The sequence below is a fragment of the Schistocerca serialis genome, chromosome 9 (assembly GCF_023864345.2).
Source record: "Schistocerca serialis cubense isolate TAMUIC-IGC-003099 chromosome 9, iqSchSeri2.2, whole genome shotgun sequence".
Classification (NCBI taxonomy): Eukaryota; Metazoa; Arthropoda; class Insecta; order Orthoptera; family Acrididae; genus Schistocerca; species Schistocerca serialis.
The window spans coordinates 428,030,738-428,054,322 of NC_064646.1; the positions used below are offsets into that span (position 1 = coordinate 428,030,738).

Consider the following 23,585-nt stretch of genomic DNA (forward strand, 5'->3'; position numbering starts at 1 on the left):
GGGGAGAGAGGTGGGGGGCGGGGAGAGAGGTGGGGGCGGGGAGAGAGGTGGGGGCGGGGAGAGAGGTGGGGGCGGGGAGAGAGGTGGGGGCGGGGAGAGAGGTGGGGGCGGGGAGAGAGGTGGGGGCGGGGAGAGAGGTGGGGGCGGGGAGAGAGGTGGGGGCGGGGAGAGAGGTGGGGGCGGGGAGAGAGGTGGGGGCGGGGAGAGAGGTGGGGGGCGGGGAGAGAGGTGGGGGGCGGGGAGAGAGGTGGGGGGCGGGGAGAGAGGTGGGGGCGGGAGAGGAGAGAGGTGGGGGCGGGAGAGAGAGGTGGGGGGCGGGAGAGAGAGGTGGGGGGCGGGAGAGAGAGGTGGGGGGCGGGAGAGAGAGGTGGGGGGCGGGAGAGAGAGGTGGGGGGCGGGAGAGAGAGGTGGGGGGGCGGGAGAGAGAGGTGGGGGGCGGGAGAGAGAGGTGGGGGGCGGGAGAGAGAGGTGGGGGGGCGGGGAGAGAGAGGTGGGGGGCGGGAGAGAGAGGTGGAGGGGGGGAGAGAGAGGTGGTAGGGGGAGAGAGAGGTGGTAGGGGGAGAGAGAGGTGGGGGGAGAGAGAGGTGGGGGGAGAGAGAGGTGGGGGAGAGAGAGGTGGGGGGAGAGAGTGGTGGGGGGGAGAGGGGTGGGGGGAGTGAGATGGGGGGGGTGGTGAGATGGGGGGGTGAGAAGGGGGGCGAGATGGGGGGGAGTGAGATGGGGGGGGGAGTGAGATGGGGGGAGGTGAGATGGGGGGGGGGAGTGAGATGGGGGGAGGTGAGATGGGGGGGTGAGAAGGGGGGAGTGAGATGGGGGGGAGTGAGATGGGGGGGGTGATGGGGGGGGGTGAGAAGGGGGGGAGTGAGATGGGGGGCGAGATGGGGGGAGTGAGATGGGGGGGAGTGAGATGGGGGGGGTGAGAAGGGGGGGAGTGAGATGGGGGGGAGTGAGATGGGGGGGAGAGAGATGGGGGGGGGAGAGAGATGGGGGGGGAGACAGATGGAGGGGGGAGAGAGATGGAGGGGGGAGAGAGATGGAGGGGGGAGAGAGATGGGGTGGAGAGAGATGGGGGGGAGAGAGATGGGGGGGAGAGAGATGGGGGGAGAGAGATGGGGGGGAGAGAGATGGGGGGGAGAGAGATGGGGGGGAGAGTGATGGGGGGGGGAGTGATGGGGGGGAGAGTGATGGGGGGGAGAGTGATGGGGGGGGAGAGTGATGGGGGGGAGAGTGATGGGGGGGAGAGAGAGAGGGGGGAGAGAGAGGGGGGAGAGAGAGGGGGGAGAGAGGGGGGAGAGAGAGGGGGGAGAGAGGGGGAAGGGCGGGAGAGACGGGGGAAGGGAGAGAGGGGGAAGGGCGGGAGAGACGGGGGAAGGGAGAGAGGGTGAAGGGTGGGAGAGACGGGGGAGGGAGAGAGGGGTGTGTGTGAGGTGGTGTGAGGTGTGTGTGGGTGTTGTGTTTTGTGTGATGGTTGTGAGGTTGAGTGTGATGGCAGGAGAGACAGGGGAAGGGAGAGAGGCTGAAGGGCGGGAGAGACGGGGGAAGGGAGAGAGGCTGAAGGGCGGGAGAGACGGGGGAAGGAGAGGGGGGAGGGCGGGGAGACGGTGGAAGGGAGAGGGGTGGAGGGCGGGACAGAGGGGGAAGATCCAATGAAGTCTGGCAAGTCTTATCACAGGATCATTTAATCAGTGTGAGAATATTACAGCGATACTTGACAAATTCCACTGTGCTTCATGGAGTAGTTTACTATTGAAATTCTAAGATAATACAGTCAAGGAAGAATTGGACAACCTATTATTTCCTTGTGCATGTCTTGCAAAATGACCACACTTAGAAAATTCGAGAAATTAGAACTAACGCAGATATTTACCGACAATATTTTTCCCACACACCTTTCGCACCTGGAACGGGGGGGTATCATTTAGTGGTACCAGAAGCACCTGCTGCTACACATCAGTAGATTGCTTGCAGAGTACTGATGGCAATGTAGATAAGACATATACGCTTTTTCTGGAGGCCCTGTCTCTAATGGGATAGGCTAAGCTTTTGACAGGACTGGAGTAGGATGAGATAGATTGGTTAATCAGGAAGGTCTTGCACATGGACTTCTCTGGAGATATGACCCCTCATCAAGGAGCTGGTAGTGGCAGCAGCATAGGGATGGACCAGACTATTTGGTAGGTTTGGTGGGCGATGACATCCACTTTAGGAGGGGTGGAAGGGATTGCAGATAACATGGATGATTTCCAGACATGATAGTAGATAGTAAAAGCCTTGGCGAAGGGCAGCTGGTTCTTGTGGGTGGCAGGGTGATTATTTGCTCGTGAGGATATGGCACAGGAAACCTGTGGATTATTTTTTGGGGATGGTACTTGCCTGTGAAGGCCTTTGAGAGAACATCAGCATACTGAACAAGGGAGTTCTCATCAGTGCAGATGTGACATCAGAGTTGGCCAGGCAAAATAGGAGCAAATTTTGGGCATGGAAGGAGTAACAGGTGTCATAATGCATTACTCTTGGTGGTTAGTGGGCTCAGTGTAGGCAGAGATAGGGATGCAGCCATCAATGGGTTGAAATCAGTGTCCAGGAAGGACAAGGGGAACATTATGGAAAAGGTGTTGAAGCTGCACACGGATGAGGATAGGATGTCTTGCTCCTGGGTACTGACCATGAAGATATCAATGGACCTGAATCAGACAAGGAGTTTGGGGTTTTCAGAGGCTATGGTTTCCTATAGACAGCCCATGTACGGATTGGCATAGGAGGTTGGCCAACAACTACTTACCCTTTCTGGGGAAGATACATAAACAAATCCACATTACAACCAAGGACACTTGCACGATTATTATTATTATTTCTTTCCTTTCTCAGATGATATGTCTGGAAAGTTACGCGGACCTTGTTCAAGCGTGACTTCCTTTTAACTGTACGGTATATGTTACATTGCATTTAGGAACTTTTGGGTAATTGAACATGTATCAATAATTACGGATTTCTGTAGTTGTATATATATGTTTGGATGTAGCTGTATTGCGTTGATGTACTGGTGGATACTGTGTGGTATGACTCCTGTAGTTGATGGTATAATTGGTACAATGTCAACTTTATCCTGATGCCACATGTCCTTGACTTCCTCAGCCAGTTGGATGTATTTTTCAATTTTTTCTCCTGTTTTCTTGCGTATATTTGTTGTATTGGGTATGGATATTTCGATTAGTTGTGTTAATTTCTTCTTTTTATTGGTGAGTATGATGTCAGGTTTGTTATGTGGTGGTGTTTTATCTGTTATAATGGTTCTGTTCCAGTATAATTTGTATTCATCATTCTCCAGTACATTTTGTGGTGCATACTTGTATGTGGGAACGTGTTGTTTTATAAGTTTATGTTGTAAGGCAAGCTGGTGATGTATTATTTTTGCTACATTGTCATGTCTTCTGGGATATTCTGTATTTGCTAGTATTGTACATCCACTTGTGATGTGATCTACTGTTTCTATTTGTTGTTTGCAAAGTCTGCAATTATCTGTTGTGGTATTGGGATCTTTAATAATATGCTTGCTGTAATATCTGGTGTTTATTGTTTGATCCTGTATTGCAATCATGAATCCTTCCATCTTACTGTATATATTGCCTTTTCTTAGCCATGTGTTGGATGCGTCTTGATCGATGTGTGGCTGTGTTAGATGATACGGGTGCTTGCCATGTAGTGTTTTCTTTTTCCAATTTACTTTCTTCGTATCTGTTGATGTTATGTGATCTAAATGGTTATAGAAGTGGTTATGATATTGCAGTGGTGTAGCCGATGTATTTATATGAGTGATTGCTTTGTGTATTTTGCTAGTTTCTGCTCGTTCTATAAAGAATTTTCTTAAATTATCTACCTGTCCATAATATAGATTTTTTATATCGATAAATCCCCTTCCTCCTTCCTTTCTGCTAAATGTGAATCTTTCTGTTGCTGAATGTATGTGATGTATTCTATATTTGTGGCATTGTGATCGTGTAAGTGTATTGAGTGCTTCTAGGTCTGTGTTACTCCATTTCACTACTCCAAATGAGTAGGTCAATATTGGAATAGCATAAGTATTTATAGTTTTTGTCTAGTTTCTTGCTGTCAATTCTGTTTTCAATATTGTTGTTCGTCTTTGTCTATATTTTTCTTTTAGTTCTTCTTTAATATTTGTATTATCTATTCCTATTTTTTGTCTGTATCCTAGATATTTATAGGCATCTGTTTTTTCCATCGCTTCTATGCAGTCGCTGTGGTCATCCAATATGTAATCTTCTTGTTTAGTGTGTTTTCCCTTGACTATGCTATTTTTCTTACATTTGTCTGTTCCAAAAGCCATATTTATATCATTGCTGAATACTTCTGTTATCTTTAGTAATTGGTTGAGTTGTTGATTTGTTGCTGCCAGTAGTTTTAGATCATCCATGTATAGCAAATGTGTGATTTTGTGTGGGTATGTTCCAGTAATATTGTATCCATAATTTGTATTATTTAGCATGTTGGATAGTGGGTTCAGAGCAAGGCAGAACCAGAAAGGACTTAATGAGTCTCCTTGGTATATTCCACACTTAATCTGCATTGGCTGTGATGTGATATTGTTTGAATTTGTTTGGATATTAAGTGTGGTTTTCCAATTTTTCATTACTATGTTTAGGAACTGTATCAATTTAGGATCTACTTTGTATATTTCCAATATTCGTAGTAACCATGAGTGGGGTACACAATCAAAAACTTTTTGGTAATCAATGTACACATAGTGTAGCGACCTTTGTTTAGTTTTAGCTTGATATGTCACCTCTGCATCTATTATCAGTTGCTCTTTACATCCTCGTGCTCCTTTGCAACAGACATTTTGTTCTTCATTTATAATTTTGTTCTGTGTTGTATGTGTCATTAATTTCTGTGTAATGACTGAAGTTAATATTTTGTATATTGTTGGTAGGCATGTTAAGGGACGATATTTAGCTGGGTTTGCTGTGTGTGCTTGATCTTTAGGTTTCAGATAAGTTGTTCCATGTGTAAGTGTATCAGGGAATGTGTATGGGTCTGCAATGTAACTGTTAAATAATTTAGTTAGATGTGAATGCGTTGAGGTGAACTACTTTAGCCAGAAATTTGCTATTTTATCTTTTCCAGGGGCTTTCCAATTGTGAGTAGAATTAATTGCTTGGGTGACTTCATGTTGCAAAATTATCACTTCAAGCATTTGTGGTATCATCTTGTATGTGTGTGTTTCTGCTTGTATCCACCATGCATGCCTGTTATGTTGTACCGGGTTTGACCATATGTTGCTCCAGAAGTGTTCCATGTCTGTTATGTTTGGTAGATTGTCTATTTTAATGTGTGTGTTATCTATTGTCTGGTAAAATTTCTTTTGATTTGTGTTGAATGTTTGGTTTTGTTTCCTTCTATTTTCACTTTTTTTGTATCTTCCAAGTCGTTTGGCCAATGCTTGTAACTTCTGCTTCTTTTCATCTAATTGCTCTATCGCTTCTTGTTGTGAGATTTTACCTAACCTTTTTCGTTTTTTTTTTTTTTCCTGACATTTCATTTCTTATAAATTGTGTTAGCTGTCCGATGTTTTTTCTCAGTTTTTCTATTCTGATCTGTAGCCTGTGTTGCCATGCTGGTTTTGTGGGTTTCTTCTGTGTGTTGGTTGGTTCTGATCTCTGCCTAGTGTGTATATTTAGTGTAGTGAGTGCTCCTATATAAACCAGTAGTTGTAACTCTTCCACAGTTGTATTTTCATTTATTTTGTTGTGTATGATTGTGTTGATAGTTTTTATTGTTGTTTCGACTTGTGGGTTATTTGGCGGTCTATGCAAGAATGGTCTAATGTCTGTATTTGTGTCTTTGTATTCTATATATGTCAGCTGAAATTTTTCTTCTATATCTAACATGTGCGTCACTTCATGTTCTATTTATTATTATTATTATTATTATTGTGGTAATTATTATTAGACTATTTACAAACTCTTGCAGACAGGGACGTATATCCCTTGACTTGGAGCTGAACTGATATGGAAAAAGTGTCAGTTGGATAAAATAGCTTTAATCCATAACACCAGTGTGGCACAGGCACTCAATTTCTCAGACTTTTTAATAAAAGAGGCAATCGCAATTAGCATTTTAAATAAGATGGACAGAGGCTTTAGTTTATCTTAAGAGTGCGATCTAGTGCTCAATTTGTTTAGATCACATCAGAATGTAATTCAATGCTGTTTTTACTCTACAACTACATAAAAATAAAGTCTCAAACTACTGTGATGTGCACGGCAGAGGGTACTTAGCATGGTACCATGTGTTAAGGTTTCTTCCCATTCCAATGGAGTGCAGGAATAATGACTCAAATCTCTCTGTACCTGCTGAAATTACTCTAATTATGTCTTCAGAGTCTCAATTCAGGTTTTACAACATTTCCACGATGCTCTTTTGTGCATCAAACAAATCTGTGACCACTTGTACCAAAGTTCTTTGCATACATTTGGTACACTCTTTTCAATCATATTTGGTACAGGGCCCAACAATTGAGCAATATTGTAAGATGTGCTGCACAATTGATCTGTACACAGCGTCCTTCATGGACTGACTGCATTTTCCCAGTCTCCTGCCAATGAACCACCATTCTCACTCTGTGAATCATTGATATTGCAGTCGTAGGAAGCATTCTTTTTGTTTGTTAAATGCATAATTTACATTTCTGGACATTTATCGCAAGTTACAAATCTTTGCAACACTTTGAAATCCTACCAAAATATGAGAATATTTATGGTCCATATGAACAGGAGTTGGGTGTATGTGTAGTTTAAGAACTGAGCAGTATATTTCATTAATTGGGTGATTAGTGGTATACCACTTTTGTAAAGTTGAAAAGAATATTCCCCAGTTCAGAGTGTGATGAAAGATAGTCTAAGCACTGACAATATTTGTGCAGTTTTTTTCAAACACTGCTTCACTAACGATGACTGCATCATCAGCAGAGAGGCCAAGGTTCCTATTAATATTATCTATCAGATCACTGATGTACAACATGAACAACAAGTTCCTGGGACGTGCATGAAGTTACTTTTACTTCTATCGATGACTCTTCATCAACGATAACATACTGCATCTTGCCTACAAAGAAATCCTTAACCTTGTCACAAATTTTGTTTGATACCCATGAAATACTTTTGCTAACCATCAATGATGTGGCACCAACTCAAATGTTTTTGGAAGTCAAAAAATACTGCTTCTAACCAATTTACTTAATCCATGGTTTTCAGGATGTTATGTAAGAAAAGTACAGAATAGGTTCACGTAGGTAAGTGTTTGCTAATGCATTTTTAGGTTTAGTGTATTGTCTTATGGCTTACTTATAACCTTTTTTATGGTTTGACATGGTCTTTTGGTTGGTCTTAAATTTCTGTGAGACAGACTGACACTTGAACTGCACTGTAAAGTAATGGCAAGGCTGAGGCACAGAATCTCTCATTCACAGGCAAGTGAGAGCCCAAATAGTTAACAATGAAATCTACACCCAACATACTTGAACGCAATTAGAGAAGTTGTCAAAACATCATGGAAGGAAAATGATAATATTAAATCAACTGTAAACACACAAAACTGGAAATCATATGGAAGTAGAATACCTCATACCTGACTTAAGATAATGGATTTTTGTTCTACGGGCCAGTCATGTGTGAAAATGTGATTATCGAATAGAAATACATCATAAGCTGTTGTAAATAAAAATGCCGTGCTTCACCAACAGCTTGACTGCAGACATTATGCTCTAAGATAAAATATGAAATTAAAACAATGTATCACATACTCACTAAAACTTTAAGACAATTTCATCATACATCAACATGCGTGATCTACACCTACTGTGCTATCTAACAGAACAAGCAAATTACTTACGAGTTAAAGCCATCTTCAGCCTGGTCCTACTCTTGATATCCTCCAATCTATGAACTGACTTAGCCCATCAGATACAAGGGAACCTAAAGTTTAAAATGGACACTGAAGCAAAGTGAAATTTGGCTTTTTCTCATTATCACTGGCAGGGATGAAAGGAACAATAACTGACAGGGAAAATGAGAACTGAACCCTAGGCTTTTCGATCTATAGTATGGCAGTTACTTACTCCTTACAGAGCCACACTACTTACACTCCTTTTGTGGTTCATTTATAACTTTGTAATTGAAGACGTGCAGCCCTCCCATTTCTGCAAAACACTTCTCTTTTACTCTTAAGACTCACAAGCTGTAAAAGAAAACTTTTGCAAAATAGTTACACTTCTTCAATTAAAAAGTTATGAACAAACCACACTAGAAGTAGATGAATGATACAACAAAAGAAAAAGAAGCAACACAATGAATGAGCTTAACAGGAGACCAGCAATTTCCTGGGTTTCCTTAGCTCTTTGAGTACCAGTGCTTACTGCTTGAAATGATGTTGCAAGACAGACGGGCGTCTAGTAGAATAATGTGGTATTGCTATGAATGTGGTGCATTGTAGCAGTTACTCACAGTGTTCAAAGCAATAGGCAGCATGGATGCCGTGTTACATGACAGTAGGAGATTGTGCCACCCCCCCCCCCCCCTTTTTTATGCTGTATTAACGAGACAAAGTAAGTCTATCCAAAGCTATTGTACATAAATTTGAATTTTTACTGCTGCTTTTATGTGAAGTTTTGAAATGAAACAACTGTGGCAGCATGCAGTTTGAATATAAAATTTATTAAATTTTACATTTATATTTGCTTGTTATTTAGGACTATAATCTGTTTCAGGCATTGAGTGTTCATAGAAGTTTCAAAATGTGGTATTTTGTCTAGGAAACAAGTGCATTTGCTATCAAATATAGTACACAAATTTATGGGTGGTTGAAAACTGTAGGTCGTAAATGCTCTAAAGAGAAACAACCCACTTAAAACAGTTCAGTATTTGTTTTCTGTCAATTTGTTCGTGTATTTGTTGCTTGCTGTGATAATATAGCTTAGTTTTGAGAAAATTTTTAAAATTATATTCCATAGTGAAATCATCTTAATACAACTGAATGTTTATTATTTTTTGCCAATTTCTTCTTTTATTTGTTCCTTACTATGCTGATAAAGCCTGCTTCTGTGAAAAATGTAAAATTATATATTTTTTATATTGTTGATATGGTACTCAAAAAGTTAGCACTAATTATGTGTGGGCACAATCGAGAATATGAAGATTCACGAGTGGGAAGGAAACATAAAATAAAACAGAAGACTGAGAATGAAACACAAATGACGTGCAAGACAAATTTATCATGGAAGAATACTAATGTCATTGCCAAGGGTGATTGGAGCACAGCACATGCTCGGCTTATAAAATATAGAAAAGTAATGTAGGCCCATTACATCATTTTGCAACGCGACAAATGAGGAAAAAAAAAAAAAATCATACATAAAAGCAGAGTACTTCGGTTTCCAAAGCATTCAAGGACTCAAACTAAACAGTCGTAAACGATCAAAGTTATCATTTTGTATTTGTAACTTATGAACAATTACAATAAAATGTGTTTCACTCACGTGCGTTAGAGCAAACAGCATCACCACCTTTCCACCCATACTATGTCCAATTGGACATACACGACCCAGTTTAAGTTCATCTACAAACAGACGAAGATCCTCTACCATATGACCGTATGTCATGTCAGGCGAATGTGCACTATCTCCGTGATTCCGTGCGTCTATGGCAATCACCTGTAATAAGGCTTGCTTGGATTATTTGATCTAGGTTTGAAATCATCTAATATGCGAAAAAAGTTGCATAATTTTACATTCCGGTTAATTTTGGAGACTATTGCTTTGGAGACTGAATTCCAGTTCATTCTAGAGCCCATCAACCCGTGCACTATTAACACGGGGGATCCAGAACTACTTCCCTCTTTGCTGTAAATCGAATATGCGAGGCGAACAGATGTTGATCTGTAACGAATAAAACTTATGATAATTCGAACTCTGTCAGCTAATTACAGTATTAAATTACTATGCAATGTAAACTCACTGTTCGCGGTATAGTGTCTTGTTCCTGCTATTGTAGTTGATTGCATTTTCTATATGTCGATACGCGTTCACACCAAGTGTGTTTTGAATAAACAAACACCGTAGGCCGGCGTAACGTGTAAATACAGAGCCCATTCCCATTGTACCAGCAGTTGCGAGAACTGTGTAACATCAAATTTTAGTTACTGCATACAAATGATCGACGCTACCGATTGTCGTCTGCTGATCAGCTGAACCGGAAGATATATATCTGCAAGTGTGTGCTTTGGGTAGGAGGCTATCTTCCTGTGAAAGCAACTGTCTAGTTATATTTTGGATGATTCATTTTATTCATCTTTTGTTTTTTTATTCTACGTTATCTTTCTTGTGTGTGTAGAGAAGACGACGATAGCCAGGCAACTAGGTTTAAACGATATAAGCGCGTTTGTCGCTTAACCAAACGTAATGGCTAGGGAGTATGACCATCTCTTCAAACTACTCATTATAGGCGATAGCGGTGAGTAAAATACAAACTAATAGATTTTCTGTGACAGTTGCCGAAAATCTTACGAATATGTATGGATGTCTAAGAAAAAACATTAGTAACGTTGTCTTTCAAACACAAACTAGGAGTTGGAAAGAGCTCTCTGCTCCTTAGATTTGCGGATAATACATTTTCTGGCAGCTACATCACAACAATTGGCGTAGATTTTAAAATACGAACAGTCGAAGTTGAAGGAGAAAGGGTGAAACTACAGATATGGGATACCGCCGGCCAGGAACGATTTCGAACAATAACTTCTACGTAAGTATGTCTGTTCAGTAAATTCTTTTTTTCGCATTATAAAGGTAAACACCGTTTCTTATCTGTTCGTCTTACAGTTACTATAGGGGTACTCACGGCGTAATTGTAGTCTATGATGTCACAAATGGAGATTCATTCGCAAATGTTAAGAGATGGCTTCATGAAATTGAACAAAACTGTGAAGTGGTGAACAGGATACTCGGTAAGCTGTTGACACATTAAACTGACTAGATCCTTGCATTCATTCTCAAAATTTCTACAGTATGGGTGCATGGAACTTGACAATATATGTTGACAGTAGATGCAGTTGTTATCGTAGAAATTTGTTGCACTATACGCACTATTCTGACAAATTTCAAGCACTTTATATTAGAAAAATAATGATTTTCATTTACTGCCAGAATTAGTGCTTACATCTTGGTTTTGAGATGAAATTTTTATGTGGTAACCTTTTATTCTTAAATAGACTTTTTTCTATACTCATAATATGCATTTATTTGTTGCTTCTTAAAGTTGAGCACGACATAATTTATATGATGATATACATTTCCCAGGCAATTCATAACTAAACTTAAATTTATGCATCTACAATTTTTTACTGTTGGTAGTAATTAGACGGAAATTAGTATTTCACTCATTAAATGTCTGCTGGATTGATGGCTTGAATATTAGCTGAATGTATCACCAAGGAGAGATACTACTGAACTGAAAACAATGCTTTAACACAAAATAGAAGAAAAATCATACTCCACAATTAGTTTGCCTTTTTGTGTAAATTGTTATTGCAATACTTCTTCTGAACTGTACTAAGTATCCAGCAATGCACTATAGTAATGCAGTACATGCATTAGCCTTTCAAGCACTTCACATTGTGGTAATGGTGTAGTATAAAATAAAAATATATTTTGCACAGTAACAATTTGTGTAGTTGAAACTGATTTCTTTGTGGTGAACAGATAGCGGTTTGACTTGCAGAAATTGTCTTCATAAATGTACTGGTAATTAAATGTGGAGCATGTGGCACTGGCAGTCACTTTTCAATATTTGTTGTGTATCATTTGCAGTTGGCAATAAAAATGACGCACCTGATAGAAAAGTTGTGTTAACCGAAGATGCTCAGAGATTTGCAGATCAGATGGGAATACAGCTTTTTGAAACTAGTGCGAAAGACAACATCAATGTTGAAGAAGTGAGTAGTTCATTTTATTGTTTTGTTTGTGCTGGATCTTGGGAACTCTGTGGCCATCAAGGATTGCTGCTGAAGAACGCAATCGACCACAAATACTTTTAAAAAGATTTAGTGTAATGCCATAAATTGTTTCAGGCTATCACACCCATCTTTGGATGACTAACATTTCCAGTACGTTATTGCTGCCGATGAGTACTTTAATGTAATTGGAAACCTTAGCCATCTGAACATTGGCATGATAGCTCAATGCAGTTAAGGAATTGTAATAAAGCTTTTACAAAGTAATTGCAGCTTTTTCATCAATAGTTAACTTAATGTTTCTAACTACTGAATTATTCTACCTTTCAAACAGTTGTGGTAAATTGGGTATGTTTCAGATGTTTATGGCGATTACAAGACAAGTTCTGAGGACGAAGAAGGAACGAAAAGAGAGGCAGGCAATTCAGAACAATGACACTGTAAATCTTCGAAAACCAAAACAGAGCAAAAGGAAATGCTGTTAGCATCCTCGAGTACACCTATAAACAGGTACACTTATGGCTCTGTTATTACACTTCAGAAGCCAGTTTTGAACATTATCTTGTAAGGAACTGATTACTGCTAGAGTGCCTAAAATAATAGGATGTTTTGACATTGCCTCTTTAAATGAGAATCTAGCTAAATCTTGTAAATCCTATATCATAATGAAATCGTAGATTCCCTCTTCGAGAGAGAGAGAGAGAGAGAGAGAGAGAGAAATGTGGTTATTATATGAAAATTTTTGCTCCTTGTTTGAGCTGCAGCTGTTTCAACTGTGCTAGTGTCAGCAAACCAAAGAGAGCATCACAAATAGTGGAATATTTCTGTGCTCTGTGTTGCTACACAACTGATATGCTTGAACGCACTGAGTAAGGGGATCAATATTCTTTAATTAAATCATGCGAGAAGATAGGTGGCTCAACGGTTTTTGTCCATGATTGAATTAAAAAATGTTTATCCACTTACTCAAAGAGGTGGTTTTTGCTTTGTTTCCAGATGATTCCATCCACACAAACCTTTGACTAAGTCATTTCACCATCACATTTGATACATTTTTGTCTCGCTGCAGAAATGATTCACTTAAATTGGTCCACTTTATAGCACTCGCACCCATAATCACAAAATATTTCTCTCGAAACTCGCAAATATGTGGAAAAAAGAGCAAACGAGACAATGATTTCAATTTTGGCACTAGAAATACAGTGCCTCTTTTCTCACTTCTCATTGCTTATGTCAGTGAGTCATTCCATTGGCTACATGAGACTGGCAGGTTGCCAACCTATGAACAGTACATAAGTCTATTAGTAATCAGCAGTTCAGTGTACAGTGAATGATGATACCCATTAGGGAAATGGCAGCAAGGGGTGGGAAAGAAAATCAGGTGCTCTCAGTGCGTATGTCTGGGAGCTTCATTTAGCATGTTGAAGAGGCAGTTCTAGCATCCATTGAGGGAACAGTGTGCAACCAATTGCAGATTGAGGCCCATGTCAGAACACACAATGCATGTCATCTGGCTCCAAGCTCTGGATCTTTCCAGTAACTGGCAGAGACGGATGAAAAGATCAACCTTGCTCGCAGAGTTTCAGCAGAGCTTGCAATTTGCAGCATTGTTCCGGTTCTGAGTTCAGTGGAAGAATTGAACTAGACTTTGAGAGTTCTGTGATAAAATAGGCTGCGACTTCCTGAACTTGTATCGTAGAATTGAGAACATAGGGTGTTCCTAAATTGGCCACATGTGTAGTACTCATTGGAAACTGCTACTCAAGTAGTTGACTGCATGTGGGTTGCACAAAAGACTTCTTTTGGATTAGATGACTCCATCTAGACGAGATAACAATAGCTTCCAGGACACAGAAGTGTCAGTATAAGAGCCAAAGCAGTGCCCTTCCTACTGGTGAAAGTATTAAAATCTTGGTGATTAATTGCCACAGCATTAACAACAAAATGCCAGAGTTTTAAACACTCATAAAAAGCAGTGCTCATATAATACGGGTTGCAGAAAGATGGTAAAAATGATTTGGGGAAAATCTAAGTATATATGAAAAGGATATGCTAATGGTAAATGGGGGTGGTGTATTTCCCACAGTAGATCGGAAACGCAGATCTTCTGAGATAGAAATTGAAACTGCTTTCCAGATTGTCTGAGTAAGACAGTATCAAGGCTGGGCATAAACTTCTAATTGTATCCTTCTGTTGACAACCTGATTCACTTCAGAGTGTAACTCAAAACTTTACAGAAGGTTTAAGCTCACTGGTACATAATTTCTGCTTATCAATCAGTCAGCAGAGGGGACGTTAATCATCCAACAATTAATTGGAAAAATTACAGTTTCGTAAATAGCTGGTGTGGCATGTTGTTCTGTGAAACATTACTAAATACCCTATCTGAGAAATACATAGAACACATAACTGGATTTTAGGTCAACCTAGTCTGCAAACTACTGCCAAAACATGTTTCACCACCTTTGTCGGTGGATACGTTTCTTCTGTTTTGTAGAATCTAAACACATTTTAAGTAATAAACAATTCTAAATTGGACTGGAAATCCTTATAGAGGTATGAAAGCATTGTGAATATAATTATTAAAAGGGAAAAATATACCTAAAAACAAAGATGATGTGACTTACCAAACGAAAGCGCTGGCACGTAGATAGAAACACAAACATACACACAAAATTCAAGCTTTCGCAACAAACTGTTGCCTCATCAGGAAAGAGGGAAGGAGAGGGAAAGATGAAAGGATGTGGGTTTTAAGGGAGAGGGTAAGGAGTCATTCCAATCCCGGGAGCGGAAAGAATTAAATTATTAAAAGGAATTTACAAAAGCTGCATGGTTACTTAAGAATGTTCACAAATTTCCTCTTAATTTGTTTATTAAGGCTAATGACATATTAGAAACACCTAAACCAACAGATGTTATGTTGCAGTTTTTTTACAGACTCGCAGATGCCTTATAAGTCAGTTCTACACGAATAGTTTTCAGGAACGAAACGCTTTTTGACAAAGGAATACAAACCGCTTTAAATATGAATACTTGATTCTTTGACATAGATGTCAAAGAATGTCATTACCAGAACTCGCAACATAAGCGGTTGCACTGGTCGTTACTTGTATGGGACTTGAACGGGTAGGGTCAAACTGTACAATTAATGGTGCTACCTGTTTTTCTATATTTTGGTAATGACAATCTGACGTTTACAGTAGAGTCTTGTGTACTTGTATCAAAAATAGTATGTATTCATTTACCACTAAGTGTTTTGTTATTGAATATGACATTTATGTCTCTGTAAAAACATTGTATCATCGCATGTTATATTGTCTGTTTATAATAGGACATCAGATAATCGGTTAAACCTCAAACGTGTCAAGACAGATAATAAACAGATTCATAGAAAATTAGTGACTGTTTTTAAACAACCACACAGCTTTTTAAACTCTTTCCGTTAATTATATGTAATAATGGTTCTAACAAAATTAAGCATAAAACAGTTTGTTGTTACCTTAATTTTTCTCTTCCCCCTCCCCCTTTACAGAAACTGCTTTAGGCCTGGTTTTGCCACAATAATTATTACTTAAAAATGTTTATACTTTATGGAACTGAGTAAAAGTGCCCAATGATGATAGCACAAAATGTAGAAACATTTTGGGGCATTTACAGAAAACACTTGTTTGCGAAATAGGCATACCTGAAATCCAGTAATTTTGCTGTTAAACATGGCTGCGGCCAACTTCTAAACCAAATTATGTAGAGTAGAATAGATCATTTGCACACTCACTTATGATGGAAAAATATTGCATCTGATGGCAACAAATAGACCTGACCTCTTTGAGGACGTCCATACTGAAACTGCTTTCAGCGACCATGAGGCAGTTGTAGCAACAGTGATTATCAAGATATAAAGGGCAACTGAAACAAGCAGAAATATTTATATTTTCAGCAAACTGTGCAAAGAGGTGGGAGTGTCATATCTCAGCAAGGAACTCGAAACATTTGATCTGAAGGTGAGCATGTAGAGGAACATTGGCTCAAGTTTAGAAGAGTTGTTGACCATCTACTTGGTAGATATGTTCCTAGTAGAACAGTTAATGATGAGAGGGTCCTTCCAACTATATCATTACTATAAAGAAACTCCTTAAAAAAAAAGTAGTAGTTGTTGTTGTTATTGTGGTCTTCAGTCCTGAGACTGGTTTGATGCAGCTCTCCATGCTACTCTATCCTGTGCAAGCTTCTTCATCTCCCAGTATGTACTGCAGCCTACATCCTTCTGAATCTGCTTAGTGTATTCATCTCTCGGTCTCCCTTTATGATTTTTACCCTCCACGCTGCCCTCCAATACTAAATTGGTGATCCCTTGATGCCTCAGAACATGCCCTACCAACCGATCCCTTCTTCTAATCAAGTTGTGGCACAAACTCCTCTTCTCCCCAACCCTATTCAGTACCTCCTCATTAGTTATGTGATCTACCCATCTAATCTTCAGCATTCTTCTGTAGCACCACATTTCGAAAGCTTCTATTCTCTTCTTGTCTAAACTATTTATCGTCCACGTTTCACTTCCATACATGGCTACACTCCACACACATACTTTCAGAAATGACTTCCTGACACTTAAATTAATACTCGATGTTAACAAATTTTTCTTCTTCAGAAACGATTTCCTTGCCATTGCCAGTCTACATTTTATATCCTCTCTACTTCGACCATAATCAGTTATTTTACTCCCTAAATAGCAAAACTTCTTTATAACTTTAAGTGTCTCATTTCCTAATCTAATTCCCTCAGCATCACCCGACTTAATTCGACTACATTCCATTATCCTCGTTTTGCTTTTGTTAATGTTCATCTTGTATCCTCCTTTCAAGACACTGTCCATTCTGTTCAAATGCTCTTCCAAGTCCTTTGCTGTCTCTGACAGAATCACAATGTCATCGGCGAACCTTAGTTTTATTTCTTCTCCATGGATTTTAATTCCTACTCCAAATTTTTCTTTTGTTTCCTTTACTGCTTGCTCAATATACAGATTGAATAACATCGGGGATAGGCTACAACCCTGTCTCACTCCTTTCCCAACCACTGCTACCCTTTCATGCCCCTCAACTCTTATAACTGCCATCTGGTTTCTGTACAAATTGTAAATAGCCTTTCGCTCCCTGTATTTTACCCCTGCCAACTTCAGAATTTGAAAGAGAGTATTCCAGTCAACATTGTCAAAAGCTTTCTCTAAGTCTACAAATGCTAGAAATGTAGGTTTGCCTATTCTTAATCTAGCTTCTAAAATAATTCGTAGGGTCAGTATTGCCTCACGTGTTCCTATATTTCTACGGAATCCAAATTGATCTTCCCTGAGGTCGGCTTCGTCTGTAAAGAATTCGCGTTACTATTTTGCAGCTGTGACTTATTAAACTGACAGTTCGGTAATTTTCACATCTGTCAACCCCTGCTTTCTTTGTGATTGGAATTATTATATTCTTCTTGAAGTCTGAGGGTATTTATTTTGCTCACCAGATGGTAGAGTTTTGTCAGGACTGGCTCTCCCAAGGCTGTCAGTAGTTCTAATGGAATGTTGTCTAGTCCGGGGGCCTTGTTTCAACTCAGATCTTTCAGTGCTCTTTCGAACTCTTGACGCAGTATCATATCTCCCATTTCATCTACATCCTCTTCCATTTCCATAATATTGTCCTCAAGTACATCACCCTTGTATAGACCCTCTATATACTCTTTCCACCTTTCTGCTTTCCCTTCTTTGCTTAGAACTGGGTTTCCATCTGAGCTCTTAATATTCATACAAGTGGTTCTCATTTCTCGATATATGAAAAGCATTTCACTCAGTACAGTTTTATTTGGTATTAAGTGAAATTTGTCTCGATTGAGGATTTATTGGTAGGAAGGATGTGTCATCAACAACGTAGAAGTAACTTTTGGTGTGAGGAAAGCTGCACAAATATTAAGTTAGATCTTGATAAGATTTTGAAGTGGTGCAAAGATTGGCAAGTTGTTTTAAATGTTCGGAAATGTAAAATTGTGCACGTCACAAAATGAATAAAGCTTAATATCCTTATGACTATAATATTAGGGAGTCATAGTTGGAATTGGCCAACTCTTGCAAATACCTCTATTGGGTAACGCTTTGTAGGTATATGAAATTAGATTGTCACAAAGGCTCAGTAGCAGGTAAAGCAGGTGCAGACTTTGGACCATTGGTAAAGGAGTAGGAAAATGGAGTCAGTCTATTAAGGAGATTGGAACACACTCTAGAATATTGCTCATATATGTGGAACCCATATCAATAGGACTAACAGGGGATGTTGAGTGTATACAGAGAAGGACAGCATGAATGGTCGCAAATTTGTTTGCTCAGTTGGAGAGGAGATGAAGAAAATTGAGCTGACGTACACTTGAAGATATATGCAAACTACCCCAGAAAGCCTATTTACAAAGTTTCATGAACCATAGGAATATACAACTACTCTTGTGTCTCACTCCTTCAGGGATTGCAAGAACAAGATTAGATGAGTTACGGTGTGCCTTGAGGTGCTGAACTTTCCAATTGCTCTGTATAAAACCGTGAATCAGTTTTATTTGATAATTAGAAAAGCTTGTCTTAGAGGAATGGAACAAGAAAGCCAAAAACTTGATTTAGATGCCTTTTTTAATTGACATTTAACATACATAATGCAGAAAATGTGTAAAGCATGTTCAGCATTATAAATGCAGGATAAACGTGCTGATAATTTTTCTGAGTGTTTGCAGCACCATGTCTGTTAAGAACAGTCACCATTGTTGTGGCTTCTTTTCATGCAGTATCAGAAAGACGAGCACTGACAGTGGTGCATCCAGCAACAATGCTGGAGAAAGGAGTGTCAGCACATTGTCTTTTCAGACAAATCCCAGTTTTGACTACAGCATCATTTTGATGCTTGATGCTCCGAGAACAATTGTTCCCAGATTGCATTTGTGATTGTCATCTGAAAGTGAGGGTACATTTGCAGGCTAATAAAACTGATTACAGTATTGCTGGTGCAAGAACCTATATGTTTAAGTGTGCGGGTGAGACTTGAGAACTTGCAAAATGTGGCTTCCAGTGTTCCAGAGCAACAAAGTAAGATTCAGTGGCAAAATAGTAGTGACTTCTGGTGTGCAAATAGCCCAGAAATCATAACTAACACACTTACAGAGTGCCCCATGGCATTGTACAAAAAGAGTTGAAGGCGCATATGTGCAATGTCCTGGCTTAAACATTCTTGCTGTGCTCCATATGTAAATGGAATGGAAGTAGTTCTAATAACTATTACAATGGGAAATAACCTCTGCTGTGTATTTTGCAGTTGTTTGCAGAGTACGGATATAGATGGGAATAGGAAGAATTACTGCTTAATTGCAACTTTGCCTGCTGTAATTAGTCTAAACTTTTCTTCGCAGTCTTTATGGGAGTGAGGCATAGAGGGCTGAAGTATATTTCTAGATTCTACATTTAATATGGATTCTTGAAATTTTGCAGGAAAATTGACGTGCTGCCAAATCAGGTTTTTTCAGCATTTCTGTGCTGCTTTCCCACAAGTCAAACAAACCTGTGACAATTTGTGTTGCTCTTTTTTGAATCACTGATATAATTTCTGGTGTAACATGTTCATAATGGTGTGGAAAAGTGGCCATCATTTAATATGAAATATTGCTGTGGTAAACTGATTTTGATCCTTGAGTAATTGATCAAGGTGCAAACAACAGGAAAAGATATGTAATAGGAACATTGTGAACTTGAAATCAGTGTTGCCCTAATATTGTGCCACTAAATATCCTGTAGCAGTCCAGCGACTTTCAGAAATATTCTGCAATCTGACTACTGCACTGGATAAGGTAAACTGCTGGCATTTCATAAACTGCCTCCAGCTTCCAATAGGCAAGAAGACATTCAAAAACATGATGCTTCAACTTTCCATGGGAAAAATGGAATATATTGCTGCCATTTAAACATGGCCATGCCCACCTTGAGTTGAAAAACATCTGCTGTCATGGAAAAATCAGTTGCCCTTCAGCCAGCGTAGTAGTCACAGACAACACCCCATCAGGGATTACAGAAAAACTGGCAAATCATCTCCAGGCTGAACAAAGCAGTCAGTCTTCTGGATACAGGCAACTAACTCTGACACACTCAAAGCCTAGGACTGTCCCACTGATGTGGCTAGGAAATGACATGTTACAATTTGTCCTGGAGCAAAATTCACCTCAGGCCTTGTTATTTTTCTCCACCTCATCAAAGCTCAACAAACTGCTGCAAAGTAATTCTGAATTTGTTTTTCCTGCTTTGATTGTTTTGTATTTGTCAAGCAATAAATTGTCACAAAATTGCGCTCTTGCTGCAGCTGTGACAATTGTTTGACAATTAGACTTTTAAATTAAAAGGTATTCTGATGGATCCAGTGACATAATAATTCCATAGTTGTAACTAAAAAGTTATTGACAGAAGAAACCCACATTCGTGTGTGTGGTCAGCTAGCTCTTTCAAGCTCCAGCTAGCAATTTTGACAACTGCAACCACCATTACATTCACTGAGTGCGTGATGTGTGACCACTCCAAACTTCTTGTTTGGCTGTGATGTATACAGTGTGTGTGCGGTAAAAACTTGATTAAATCTGTTGTTGTTGTTGTTTTTCTGTCCAAAGACTGGTTTGATACAGTTCTCCATGCCAATCTATCCTGTCCAAGCATCTTCATCTCTGAATAACTATTACAGCCTACCTCCTTCAGAATCTGTTTACCATATACATCTCTTCTTCTCCCTCCAAGATTTTTACACACCACACTTCCCTCCAGTACTAAATTGGTGATCCCTTGATGTCTCTGATTATATCCTATGAACCGATCCCTTCTAGTCAGGTTGTGCCACAAATTTCTTTTCTTCCTAGTTCTATTCATTACCTCCACATTAGTTACGTGATCTACCCATTTTATCTTCAGCATTTTTCTGTCGCATCTCGTTTTGGAAGCTCCTATTCTCTTTTTGTCCAAACTGTTTATTGTCCATGTTTCACTTCCATACATAGCTACACTTCAGACTACTTTTAGAAAATACTTCCTAATACTTAAGTCTGTTTTTGATTTTAACAAATTTCTCTTCTTCAGAAAAACTTTTCTTGTCATTTCAAGACTCCATTTTACATTTGCTCTACTTCAGCAATCATCGGTTGTTTTGTGCCCAAATAGCAAAAACTATCTACTACTTTCAAGTATCTCATTTCCTAATATAATTCCCTCAGCATCATATGACTTAATTTGACTGCATTCTGTTATCCTTGTCTTGCTTTTATTGGTGTTCATCGTATATCCTCCTTTCAAGACACTATCCATTCTGTTCAAATGCTCTTCCAAGTCTCTGTTTCTGACAGAATTACAATGTCATCAGTAAACCTCAAAGTTTTCATTTTTTCTCCCTCAACTTCAATTCCTTCCTCAAATTTTTCTTTGGTTTGCTTTACTGTTTGCTGAGTCTATGAGATTAATATCATTTATAGGCTACAACCCTGTCTCACTCCCTTCTAAACTACTGCTTCCCTTTCATGCCTCTAGACTCGCCATCTGGTTTCTGTACAAGTTGTAAATAGCCTTTTGCTCCCTGTACTTTCAGAATTTCAAAGAGATTATTCCAGTCAATATTGTCAAGCCTTTCTCTAAGTCTACAAACACTATAAACATGTTTTTGTCTTTGTGTAATCTACCTTCTGTGATAAGTGGGTACAATCTATATTGCCTTGTGCTCGCCCATTTCTGCAGAATCCAAACTGATTTTCTGCAAAGTCAGCTTCTGTCAGCTTCTGTCACCTTTTACATTCTGCTTCTGCAAAGAATTCGTGATAGTTTTTTCCCACCGTGACTTATTAAACAGATAGTTTTATAACATTCATACCTGTCAGCACCTACTTTGTTTGGAATTGTAATTATTACATTCTTCTTGGAGTTTGAGGGTATTTCGCCTGTCTCGTACGTCTTGCACACCAAATGGAAGAGTTTTGTGATGGTTGGCTCTCCCAAAACTATTAGTAATTCTGACGGAATGTTGTCTATTCTCAGGACCTTGTTTCAACTTAGGTCTTTCAGTGCTCTGTCAAATTCTTCTCATGGTATCATATCTCCCATATCATCATCATCATCATCATCATCATCATCATCATCATCTACGTCCTCTTCCATTTCTCTAATACTGCCTTCAAGTTTATCTCACTTGTACAGACTCTATATATATTCCTTCCACTTTTCAGCTTTCCCTTCTTTGCTTAGTTCTAGTTTTCCATCTGAGCTCTTGATATTCGTGCAGCTGCTTCTCTTCTCCGAAGGTCTGTTTAATCTTCCTGTAGATGATATCTGTTTTTGTTACTGAAATATGCTTCTAAATCCTTACCCTCTAGCCATTCCTGCTTGGCAATTTTGTACTTCCTGTCAATCTAATTTTTTAAACTTTTATATTCCCTTTCGCCTGCTTCATTTGCTGCATTTTTAATTTTTCTCCTTTCTCAGTTTAATTCAATCTCTTTTGAGTTATCCAATGATTCCTACCAGGCCTTACCTTTTTGCCTATATGATCCTCTGCTGCCTTAATCATGTAGTCATCTCATTACTGTCCCCATCACGTCTCTGAAAGTTCCTTAGTAAAGAAAACTCCTCACGATTGGTTGCCTCAAAATTATTATTAATATTTGACTAAGACTGGCAGAACTGTTACCCTACTTGCCACGGCCTTTGCACAGTAGTGCTGGGGTGTACTAGACAATAATCCAAAGATTTGAGTTTTTTCATGATGGCTGAAAACTTTTCTAGTACTCAGCTCCAGGCTTAAAATTTATGGGAAAGACAAGCTGCCTGTGAATGTAAGGCCCCCCCCCCCCCCCCTTCCAGAAAAAAAAGAAAATATCTTTTTCACGCCACCACACAATGCTGCTCTGAACAACATTATGCACTTAGGATCATTCCATGTAGGTTTTCAAGGCCGGCGTCTTCATCAGTAAACACTTAGCCCGGAAGTGTTTACTGATGGACACTTAGGATCATTTTGTCTACCTGTCCATCTGGATACACAAGTATTCCATCTATTTTCTGTTAGACCCTTTCGCTGTCTCTCTTGTCAGATGTGCTTTCACAAATTCCAGTGGCCTTTCTTGCCACTTCCGCATCTTTCACATTCTGCAGTGATATGATAATGTGAAAAATGACAAGTTGCATTCTGGTTTCCACCCCACATGAAACTGCACATTCCCTTACACCTAGCTATCTAAGTCAGCTCAGAGGCCAGATGAAGGCAACAAACCGCCTGCAATACAGCCGTGCTTGGTAAAACAATGAAAAACCTTCAGTTTAAGTTTAGCTTAACTTTGATTGGCCACTAATGTGGGATTTAATTTCACCTCGCTTCAAAGCCTGACTGGGAATAGTCTCTAATGGTAGTTGGTAGTGCAGAGAAGGGAGAAACAATTCTTACAAAATTGAAACTCGCCATAATCCCTCAAAATAGCTGTGGGCATAATACACATCTGCATCTACATACATACTCCATAAACTGCTGTATGGTGCATGGCTG

General features: G+C 39.6%; 2 protein-coding genes across 3 annotated transcripts in view; one reads left to right on the forward strand and one right to left on the reverse strand.

The window, feature by feature from the left end:
- Nucleotides 1-10,270, reverse strand: part of LOC126418452 (protein ABHD11-like) — a 70,353-nt gene extending 60,083 nt beyond the window's left edge. The window contains exons 1-3 of the mRNA XM_050085217.1: nt 10,029-10,270; nt 9,802-9,949; nt 9,551-9,724 (exon numbers count right to left, since the gene is read on the reverse strand). Of these exons, the coding sequence (XP_049941174.1) occupies nt 9,551-9,724; nt 9,802-9,949; nt 10,029-10,168 (462 nt within the window). The 5' untranslated portion in view covers nt 10,169-10,270. The remainder of the gene's footprint in view (nt 1-9,550; nt 9,725-9,801; nt 9,950-10,028) is intronic.
- A 24-nt stretch (nt 10,271-10,294) lies between these two features.
- LOC126418453 (ras-related protein Rab-35) overlaps nt 10,295-23,585 on the forward strand; it is a 98,570-nt gene continuing 85,279 nt past the window's right edge. Inside the window, exons 1-5 of one of the 2 annotated variants that reach the window (XM_050085219.1) lie at nt 10,295-10,523; nt 10,637-10,811; nt 10,889-11,013; nt 11,876-12,000; nt 12,378-12,528. In XM_050085219.1, the coding sequence (XP_049941176.1) occupies nt 10,472-10,523; nt 10,637-10,811; nt 10,889-11,013; nt 11,876-12,000; nt 12,378-12,503 (603 nt within the window). In that variant the 5' untranslated portion in view covers nt 10,295-10,471 and the 3' untranslated portion in view covers nt 12,504-12,528. The remainder of the gene's footprint in view (nt 10,524-10,636; nt 10,812-10,888; nt 11,014-11,875; nt 12,001-12,377; nt 12,529-23,585) is intronic. The other variant, XM_050085218.1, reaches the window with a different exon arrangement.